Raw genomic sequence first — 10,063 nt, 5'->3', positions numbered from 1 at the left:
CATTATAGCAACTGCACGAACGGACCACCGGACACTGACGATAATGAGAAGGGCTCGGCAATATTCCGTTACTTTACATCGTCACCGGCCTGCCTGAGTGCAGTCTACAAACATAGCGCTCACTCTCACTTCACTATTGAAGCGTGTGCGCACAACACATCTCACCTTGCTGTGCTGGAGGCGGTGTACATTGCCAAGCCGAAGCCTGAACTGTGTGTGCAAAAGAAATACCTGAGCGGAACACAGCAATCAACATGCCCGCACTGAGATCCCTAGCAGCGCTTTTCTTCTCGAAAGCTCCTGCTTCATTCACATCAGGCCGCGTGTTGATCTCTCATCAGATTTATTTCAGGTCATCTGCAATGCCAGCGCAGCTGTACACGTGTGCTAAAATAGTAAATACCAGAATGTAATGCATGTGCTGCGACCTACTGCTCTGCTCCAGCAATGCTGCGACCTACTGCTCTGCTGCAGCAATGCTGCGACCTACTGCTCTGCTCCAGCAATGCTGCGACCTACTGCTCTGCTCCAGCAATGAGCGTTCACTGACAATATCTCAACCAACACTAAAGACGTAGCTTGTAGCTTGACTAATCCTTCGGGTACAGTGCAGCAATTTCGGGATTGGCAGCGAGCCACTCTGGCGTTCTGTGCTTCTTTCTCCTGACAAATATATCCCCTGTGCAGATAATGCAAACACAACCATCCAAAGAAAGATATGAGCATATCACCGGGTTATACACAAAATATGGGGATTGGCCCATGACTGTTTACATGTACTTCATTTTCAAATACAAATTCTTGCCATGGAGACCTGTCTTTAATAGAAAAAATTAAAACTACACATGAGAACACACCAACTCTTGGACAAGAGGGAGGGGGAGAGGCAGGGTGCAACAAAGAATCGGACTTGTGATGGCGTCGAACACGGCCAAGCAGTTGCACACAAAACCACTTCTGGGTCAACTTGGACTCACTCATCGGTAGCCAGGTATCACTTGTCGAGTGTAGAAAATGTAATGGTGGCCAGTTCCCCATGTTGCATGCTGGTGCTGCCCTTCCTGTACCAGCGAAGGCCCCGAACCTCGGGCCAAGTCCAGTCACTGCCCAAAGATGTGTCACCCAATTATGAAGGAAATCATCCTACACATACTTGGTCCGACTTATTAAAATGTGCGCTTCACTTCAAAACTCAAGCAGAAGTACAAAGGAGCACCTGTACTAAAAAATCAACCAAGAGACGGTAGATAGATAACTATTGTGTCGTTTCTTGGCCTGACCTTCTAGCTTTCATCGCTGCTGGTGTCTTAGGGCGCATCTGCAAGTGCGTCAACCTGCAAAACGTCGACATTTTTTCACCTCCTCCAAGATACACTGCGCTTCTTTGATATTTTCACTCCATAGGCACAATTTACACGATCGACTTCGCCTCCTCCTCGTGCAGTGCGACTACCAGAATGGTGGCTATAGGTGTTTTCGCCTGAAACTCCCACGACACCTTCAAAATTAATGTTGAAATGAGGCGAACAAGTAAACCACCACGCATAAAAAATCACTTCTGACCACCGTGTACCGCGCGCGTACTGAGTCTGATCTGTGTCGACATGTACATGTCATGCAGTCAGACCATGCGTGTTCTTCCCTGCCTGTTTCACGAATCCACTTGCCCCGGAGACTGGCGATCTTGTGACGCATCGCGATCGCGGCTCCGCGCGCGGATCCGAGGACTCCGCACCGTATCCACCGGATAATTCACCCTTTCTGCGCTTCAGCTTTCCAGCCAGGTTGTCGCCTGAAAGTCGACCTCAAGGCCGGTCATTTATTTCGATCAACTTCTCGGCGATCTCTTCTGTGATCTTGATTCGCCGGCCGCCACATCGTGAACGACTGCGAGAGAGATCAGCAAACTGGACGGAGCGATGCTGGTGCTTTCTGCACGAGTTTCTGGATGACGCGTTTGCTGAAATTCTGCCAAGGAAACAGCGATTTCAATCCGCCATTAGGCACTCGAGAACGATCGCCCAGGAGGTTCTGGTACTCCGTGATAATCCCCCATTGCAGCGGGGTGTTGATTTCAGCACCAGGCCTTCTCTGTGTTGCGCGAGAAGCAACAGGAGTCCTCTGACGACAAAATTTGGATGAAAAATGGTTGAGTCGACTAGGATTCTGAGCCGCTACCTCCGTCGGAGTGGGAGCCATTTCTTCCTCAACATCACAAATTGACAACTGAAAGATAGTGTTAGATAGCTGGAAAGTTTATTCCGTCCTGAGATTATTAGAATTTGTTTGGTTGACGTTCGAAGCGAAACGCACATTTTAATAAGTCGGACCAAGTATAAGGGTCAATTATTATTCTCATTTTCTTTGGAGACAAGAATACAATGATACTTAGAAGTATCCATTGTCCATGTTCATTTGATTTTGCCTGTATTTCACCTGATGATAAGGCATGAAAGTATAGTAGCGAAAACTTTTGAAATGTTGAAGAGCATGAAGTGTGTCCTACTTCCAAGTAGTATTATCATTATAAGCACTTCCGTGTTTAAGTGTATCAGCATGATGCCAGAGTGTGGCCGAGCTGTGATCTAACATGTTCAAGCCCTATAGGCAACATAGCCATCAAACTGTGGCGCACTTACAGCATGTCAGTCGAACCTTTCCACGAGCGATGCGAGCATTATTGATGAACTCATTGAAGTCCTGTACATGGAAACATAAGCACAACATGATGATCATTCTGTACATGTACATACTATATACCTGGCACATACTTGAGACAACAAAGCACACACACACACTAGAAATATTCCAAATACAGCAGCAGCAGCACAAAACCAGCAGCAAGCAATGCAGACTGCAACAACTTCATTCATTGATCAAAGAAAGTAGCTTACAGCATGCTCATCCCTCATGATGCCCTGCGACACCATCTTCTTGGCAATATGGTCAATGTTGTTACGTCTTGCTCTCCATTCCTCGTCTAAGTTCTTAGGCCAGGGTGGCCGAGAGAAGGTATTAATGAAAAATTCATCCCTGTAGATGGAAAGAAAAAAGCAGAAAGAGAAAAAGAGAGGGGGGGAGACAAAGTGATATAACATCCAATGCTAGTCAATCCATCATCACACATACCCGGCGTATACTCCATAGTTACTGTGCACACTTGCTGGTACAGTGACAAGTGCCACTGAACGCCTGCACAGAGCCTGGTGATTCGGGAATACAAAGTGCACGTTTCTCCTACAAAGAGCACTAGGCTTTGAACTTTATTTTGATTTTACTAGGGTGTTTCCCACAGACCTATGGGCTTTGCTGGATACACCGCTCACCCTTGGTACACTGTTCACCCAGGAAGAGATGCCGTCTGTGCAGTAGTGGTCAAACCAGAGTCTAGGTATCCAGCACGACAGTCACGAGAATTATGATCATCAATTTTACAGTGCTCTGACCCAGACACTGTTTGTTCATATTTTTATACCTTGCACTACAAGTGTATTGCTTCCTGGATATTTCACTCCCCCTCCCCTCTCTCTCTCTAACTGCCAATCAGCTCTAGCACGTCTTGGATGCGCACTCCAACAGCCCTCCTACTTGGAACGTTCTTAGTTAGTGCGCACAAACAAGACGAGCACAAGCTGAACGTCTCAGCTCCGAAGGACGTTCGCGGATGTACTTCAGTATGTACTTCAGTACATGTATGTCGATGGCGATACTGCCTACTGGCAAGACCATTGGACAATACGGTCAAACCACCATACAAGGGCGTATAGCAACATACCACACAACTTGTGTGGCTCTAAACATTCGAAGGTCAATTGGAGGGGAAGCTAAGTGAACATAAATCGTGCAAAACCGAACGCCTCAGTAATACCGTACTTTACTTCGACTATCACAATTTCGATCACCAATAAGCAGCAGTAACAAGCAGCAGTTTCACACGACGATCGTTTTACCGTATAGGTATGGACGGCTCATCCGGTGTGCAAGGTAGATACGGCGGGCGAACATGTGCGCGGGGTGTAAAAAGCCCCAAGGTCCAGCCACCCTAGTCATGACAGTCCACAGCACACCTGTGGGAGGCCTAACTCATGTACGGGTCTACATTCGTGCATTTGGTATGTTAGGGGCCGTCCGTAAATATTGATATTTTTTCAAGATGGTAATAACTATTTGTTCATTGCTCCCCTGACCCCCTCCCTCCCCCCTCAAAACGAACATACACATGTTTATACAAAGGATCGATATTTTATTGAAGTGCAATTTCCTCACGAAACGTGACCAGCTGAAACTCTAATTTCACCATACACCTAGGTTTACGTTCCCACGGTCGCACAACCTTGCCATGGCTATGTTCATGAGGTTGACTTTCACTTTGTGTAGGCATTAACTACATGTCCGAACAGTGCCCATCCATAGATAGAGTTCGATATTTTTTTCTCCCCCCCTCCCCCCCCCCCCCCAAACGAACGAATATCTTCTCTAAAAAAAGATCGATATGTGTGGACGACCCATTATAATATGGAGCATTTTTCTGTGTTGTGCACATGTTGTCCAGTGATAGGCAACAAGTGCAGGAGATGAATACCGCCACATACAGTAACAGCGGCGGATCCAGCCATCTCTCTAGGTAACAGGGGGGTTCCAGTATAGTCAAAACTGAATAGCTAGTACATATACATGGGCACGCATATGCTTTCCAGTAGTACATTGGAACCCCTCCTGGATCCGCCCCTGAGTAATGTAATGCGTCAACATGAGTACGCAGGTGCTCGAGGTCACAGTCATGCCGAGTGCCTCTTCAACACAAAACATGCAACTTGTGTGACGTCTTGACTTGAGTACTACAGTCCATTCATAAAAAAAGGGCCCTGGCTCTGGCGAGCTCCCGTTTTGGCTATTTTATCGTACATGGTGCAGCGCCGCGAAGTTTGAAACTTGAAAAGGGGTCCAAAAAAGGTACCTCAACTGTCAAACCGCACAATGTACTGTTGTTGTAAGTACACTCATACCTCGGTTATCCGGACCCCGAAGTTACGGGCACGTCGGTCTACAGGGCAACCTTTGGGCGAGTTTCAGCGGAAATTCTACAACTCTTTAGTCACTTTTCGCGGAATTTGTTACGCCATATGCCAAATCCATGGCCTTTCCCCATCAAAATGTACTGGTATGCGATTCGGAGTTACGGACAATACGGACATTTCAAATTATGGGCAGTACCCGGTCCCGGACCGCCCAGATAAACGAGGTATGAGTGTAGAGTAAAACGGCCTGGATTTTCCCAATTCAGTGCTTTTTGGAGCAATTTTCACGGTTCGCGTCAGACTCGGCTAGAGGGCAAAACGTGGCGGAAATCCTATTCTTGCTACGGTTTGCTTTTAGAGAAAAAGACTTCAGAAACATAATTGGAAGAGCATTCCATCGGGGATTGCAAAAATCTTTAAAAAAACTCAAGTGTGACCCATTCATGGCCAAAAGCTAGAAGTCCATCTGTTTATGAATGGACTGCAGTACGCAGTTACACGCATACATGTTTGAGTCAACTGCATCTTCATATATCTCTATCAGTATCAGTAACGTTTTTAGAACTCGTATACAGACTATGACCACACGTGCAGCAATGCCAATAGCAAAAAAGCTAGTATTAGACTAGAGAATAACATGTAGGCAAGCACACTGTTGAGGTGCAATCCATAGAATAGAACGTATCGATGGATTACAGGTTTCCTCTTACTTGAAAGCCAAGGGGGCTGACCGAGTACCGAAGATCTGGTTACCGATTTCCTGGCATTTTGCATTGAATACTGTCTTCCCCTCGTTGGACACGGTCGAGCGTTTTAACTCGTGCAATTTCAGGCCTCTGTAAACGTACCTACGGATAGTCATGACGCCATAAGGAAGCTAGCACAGCGAGCCAGACCAATCAAGCCTGCTTACACTGGAGCTAGGCAAAGCTTTCAGAACGCTCAACACTCCCCACACAACAAAACAAACTGAAAAATGCTCAGACGACGTAAAAAGTTACTTGAAAAAACTTGAAGCTGAAAGCAGGGAGTCGTATAGACCCGGGAGGCGACACGAGGCCTTCCGGGCCGACTATGATTGACTCGCGGCACTTTCTCCCACTTTTCCCTCAGATATCCCCGGTGCGTGCCCTGAGTTATAAACCAACTACTCCGCGTACTTATGCCATGGGAGTGCACTCCTTGGGGAACGGACTCGTGCAGGATCGATAGGATCGTGGGAAATCGTAGCTCGAAAAGAAGAAGAAGAATGAACTACTTAGTTGCATTTGATGATCGTGATGGAGGCAGAGAGTGCTGCTGATCGCGATCCAGATCCGGGTCAAGAATCACCTCCTGATCCTAAGGAAACCTCAGCTGACGTAGATCTACGTTCTCTTCGCGTGAACGCTCAGTCTGTGTTGGCTTGGGCCACAGGTATGGTTTGAATTCTAATTTTCTATGTTATTATATTTTTCAATTTGTCTTGAAACTTTCAACCTTGCTACTTAGCGGCTTCTGATCTGGTGCACGTACTGCAGAAAAAGTTGCGAATATTCATGAATTGGAAGAAATACTTGTGGGTTGATAGAGTGCAGGACTTGTTCAATGGTTTCTACAGAGCGTTCCGAATCCCAGCCGCTAAAGACCCACAGAAGGCAAGAAACTTGCGTTGCAAAGCTGCTGTCCCGCCTGACTGCGGAGAAAGAAGACTCGTTTATGGTTGTTCTACAGCCGCTGCTGACGTCCATCAGCTCTGTCCTGCTCCCAGCAGCAGATAAGCCTGGATTTCAATGAGTCGTGTCCCAACTCCGGTGTGAACGATTTCCTGACGTCAAGACGAAGTGGGGTCAAGTCATGGGTGTTGCAAAGGAAGCTGTCACAAGATGAATTGATCCAGTATTGAACGGTAGGTTTTGTAAAGCTGCTCTAGCATTTGGATACTATAAATTATAACATTAAATTATTACTTGTATTCACGAAGCCATGCCCTAGACGTGCGACATAGCGTGCGTCCATGTGTATATGTGTGCGTGCGTGTGTATATTGTGTGCGCGCTTGTGCATGTCGTAAAATCCCGCCAGAGCACCCCTACCTCCGCAACCATTCGAGTAGATCCATTTGGGGAGGGGCGGATGGGCGAGTCCTGCTTGCCGCATTCAGTACTACATGAAAAAGTACTCACCCTACGAAAACTGGGCGTGCGTCTCGTACACCCAACAAAAGTCAAGAGCTGGGAGTCGTACAAACCCATCAAAACCCTAGGGTGTGTGCGCTCTCTGGTCAAGAGGGTGGGAACTGTTGCGTACATTTCCAACCAGGTCGAGGACGCGTCTACAGTACAGTACGACCTCACACTTCACATAGGCATACGAGGATACAACTCTATTGATAGATAAGATAATGTGCTAGTAGATCTCTGCCATGCCAAAGTTGCATTCAGTAGAGGTAGTAGGCGTGTTTGCCATTGGCTCACGGCACTTGTAGCAGCTGATCGGACGATGCAAATGGACTCCCAGTCCACATTAGCTGGTTCTTGAGATGCTTCCGAAAATATACCATGGCACGCACTTTCCACTGTTTTTACATAGGGCCGGAAGTGTGTTGTCCTGAGCTTGCCACGATACTTTCCGATCTGTCCATCTTCTCTCTTTGTTAAGTTGGAATTATTTGAAGAGCTGATGGCTGGTAACTTGCTGGTCAGCTGGTAGGAATACGTTTGCAAGTGTTGCTGCTGATTTGTACATTGAATTGCCGGAGTGACGTGGCCTTGAGTAGTCTTCCCCAGCAATGAACTGAAGAGTAGCATGCGTATTGAATTCTCTTGTTGCCGGTTCATCGGTCCCTCTCCATGACACCAGACTAGACTGAATTACTGGCATCCCTTCATCGGCCTGCTTTTCGCCTCGAACTTCACGAGTCTTGAAATCTGGACCCAAAATAATAAAAGTGGGACTCAATTGCGCAGTTCAGACGATAAATTGATGCAATAAGGGGTCATCGCAAAAGTGTTTAGTCATCCCTGAAAAAAACATCATTCATTTCGTACTCGGACCCCCTCTCCACCCTCCGAAATGAATGGATGACGAAAATCGCATGCATATACATGTGTATGCATAGCGTCAGTCAACAGAAATCTTAGCTCCCCCCCCCCTGGAACGATCTTCGTTTCAGGGACGACCAAAAACTTGTGTGACCACTGACTTTCTTTCTCTGCTATCAAGCAGTATGCAGTATTTGTAACAGTAATTACTTGTCTGTGTCATGTGCATGCATTGTCTTATTTCCTTTTGAAGGCTACAGCACAACCGAGAGAACGAAATGTACGTCGCAATCAAGCTATGTCATTGCCATCTTCTATGTGCCATGCGTTACCTGATGTGCCAGCCTTCTATGTCGGATACCGCTAACCATGCATCGACTAGGCGCCAGGCGCGAACTGATGGTGGTGGTAGTGGTGGTGATGAGAAGGAGAGCTCTGTGCAAGAATAACTTTGCAGTTTAGAGAGCGTGTCTGGGCAGGCGTGTATTTACCGCCATATTGCCAGGTGTGTATTTACCACCGTATTAATCAACCATGCGCTACCTGATGTACCAGCATGCTATATCGGACACCACTCACCCTGCATTGACTAGGCGCCAGATGCGAACTGATGATGGTGGTGGTGGGAAGGAGAGCTCTGTGCCAGAGTAACTTTTTCAGTTTAGAGAGCGTGTGTGGACAGGTGTGTATTTACCGCCGTATGAATCCACCACAGTACGATCAGCTGACGTTATAACTTATAAGGATGATCTCGTGCAGCGATATGATGATATTTTTTCAGTCTTTTCTAAGGACTCTCCACTGCGTTTTCGTTCCACTCGAATATGGAAAACGCGGAAGGTTGTTAGCACTGTGTTGAGGCAGCTATTGTTGACTTTATTCGGAATTAATTCTGTTGTATTTGCACACATTCCTGGGTGCATTGTATTAGCATCCAATGTGTGTTATCTGTGCGAGCTTCTAACCTTGTGAACATTCACCGAAGGTTTGGTTGGTGGCGCACAAGATCTTACGGGATGGCTCTTGCGGGCTCTCAGCCCTGCGTTTACTGCATAAAACATGGCAGAACAGTTCAAGCTTCAATTTAGGCCATTTCCTCACTCTGACTCCCAATATTTCACATGTGTAATAATTATAAGTATTGTGGATCCCTGGGACAGCGCCATTTTGTTAGCCAATGTTAGTCCTGAAGAAAAATTGACTTCATTGTCCTAAAGGTGAGAACAAATTGGGACTATTTGTGAAGGAAAACTTTGGAAAATGCAATTTCGAATGTAAGTCATTTCGTTTATCTGGATTCGTCCAATATTTCACAAATGTGCAATATGAGTATTGTAGATCACTGGGACAGGGCCACTTAGTCTGTCAAAGTTCGTCATGAGGAAAAAAATTATTTCATTGCCCTAAAGGTGAGAACAAATTGGGACTATTTGTGAAGGAAAACTTTGGAAATATAATTTCGAATGTAAGTCATTTCGTTTATCTGGATTCGTCCAATATTTCACAAATGTGCAATATAAGTATTGTAGATCACTGGGACAGGGCAACTTAGTCTGTCAAGGTTAGTCATGAGGAAAGAATTTACTTCATTGCCCTAAAGGTGAGAAAATATTGAGGCAATTTGTAAAGAAAGGATTACCTCATCTTAGGTGGTCAAAGTGCCTCAGAGTTCGAGTGGCAGTGCAAAGCCAGTGAGTAAGCCAGTACAGTGAACAAGTGAACTCCTCAGCGATGGCCACAGATGGCTGTATTTCGGCAATGGAGATCGAAAGTCTGACCTGTGACAATTGTTCTCGAAAGGACGAAGACGACGATTTCTCGCTATGTACCATGTGTACGGATTTCCCGCGCGCTATGACCTATGTACGGACTTGTCCCACACCGAGCAGGTCGTAATATTTTGAATCGTTGAGTCGATCATGGTTGTGCACAAGTGATGCGCGTGTCGCCTCCCGGGTCTATACGACTCCCTGGCTGAAAGTCATGATTGAGTCCATAAACATTTTTTTGTTTTTTTTGTTTG

General features: G+C 46.2%; 1 protein-coding gene and 1 long non-coding RNA gene across 2 annotated transcripts; one reads left to right on the top strand and one right to left on the bottom strand.

The window, feature by feature from the left end:
* Positions 1 to 326: 326 nt before the first annotated feature.
* Positions 327 to 6,013, bottom strand: LOC135808810 (uncharacterized). Its single transcript, XM_065322034.1, has 4 exons — positions 5,729 to 6,013; positions 2,895 to 3,033; positions 2,640 to 2,700; positions 327 to 679 (listed from the first exon to the last, which is right to left on the bottom strand). The coding sequence occupies exons 1-4, from the start codon at positions 5,878 to 5,880 to the stop codon at positions 591 to 593; spliced, it is 441 nt and encodes a 146-aa protein (XP_065178106.1). The 5' UTR covers positions 5,881 to 6,013; the 3' UTR covers positions 327 to 590.
* Positions 6,014 to 6,038: 25 nt separating this feature from the next.
* LOC135808811 (uncharacterized) lies at positions 6,039 to 9,019 on the top strand. Its single transcript, XR_010552131.1, has 3 exons — positions 6,039 to 6,434; positions 6,619 to 6,906; positions 8,294 to 9,019. It is a non-coding gene; the product is annotated as an uncharacterized LOC135808811 (long non-coding RNA).
* The last annotated feature ends 1,044 nt before the right edge of the window (positions 9,020 to 10,063 follow it).

Source organism: Sycon ciliatum, chromosome 2 (genome assembly GCF_964019385.1).
Source record: "Sycon ciliatum chromosome 2, ocSycCili1.1, whole genome shotgun sequence".
In the NCBI taxonomy this organism is placed as follows: Eukaryota; Metazoa; Porifera; class Calcarea; order Leucosolenida; family Sycettidae; genus Sycon; species Sycon ciliatum.
This window is presented reverse-complemented; position numbering and strand designations above follow the sequence as displayed.

What these genes read in the sequence shown, in the direction of transcription:
- LOC135808810 (XM_065322034.1), bottom strand. Translation starts at nt 5,880, where the DNA reads ATGACTATCCGTAGGTACGTTTACAGAGGCCTGAAATTGCACGAGTTA. An exon ending in TCAGCCCCCTTGGCTTTCAA is followed by an intron (nt 3,034 to 5,728) that starts GTAAGAGGAAAC and finishes TTCCATCTACAG; the next exon opens with GGATGAATTTTTCATTAATA. An exon ending in TCATGAGGGATGAGCATGCT is followed by an intron (nt 2,701 to 2,894) that starts GTAAGCTACTTT and finishes TTCCATGTACAG; the next exon opens with GACTTCAATGAGTTCATCAA.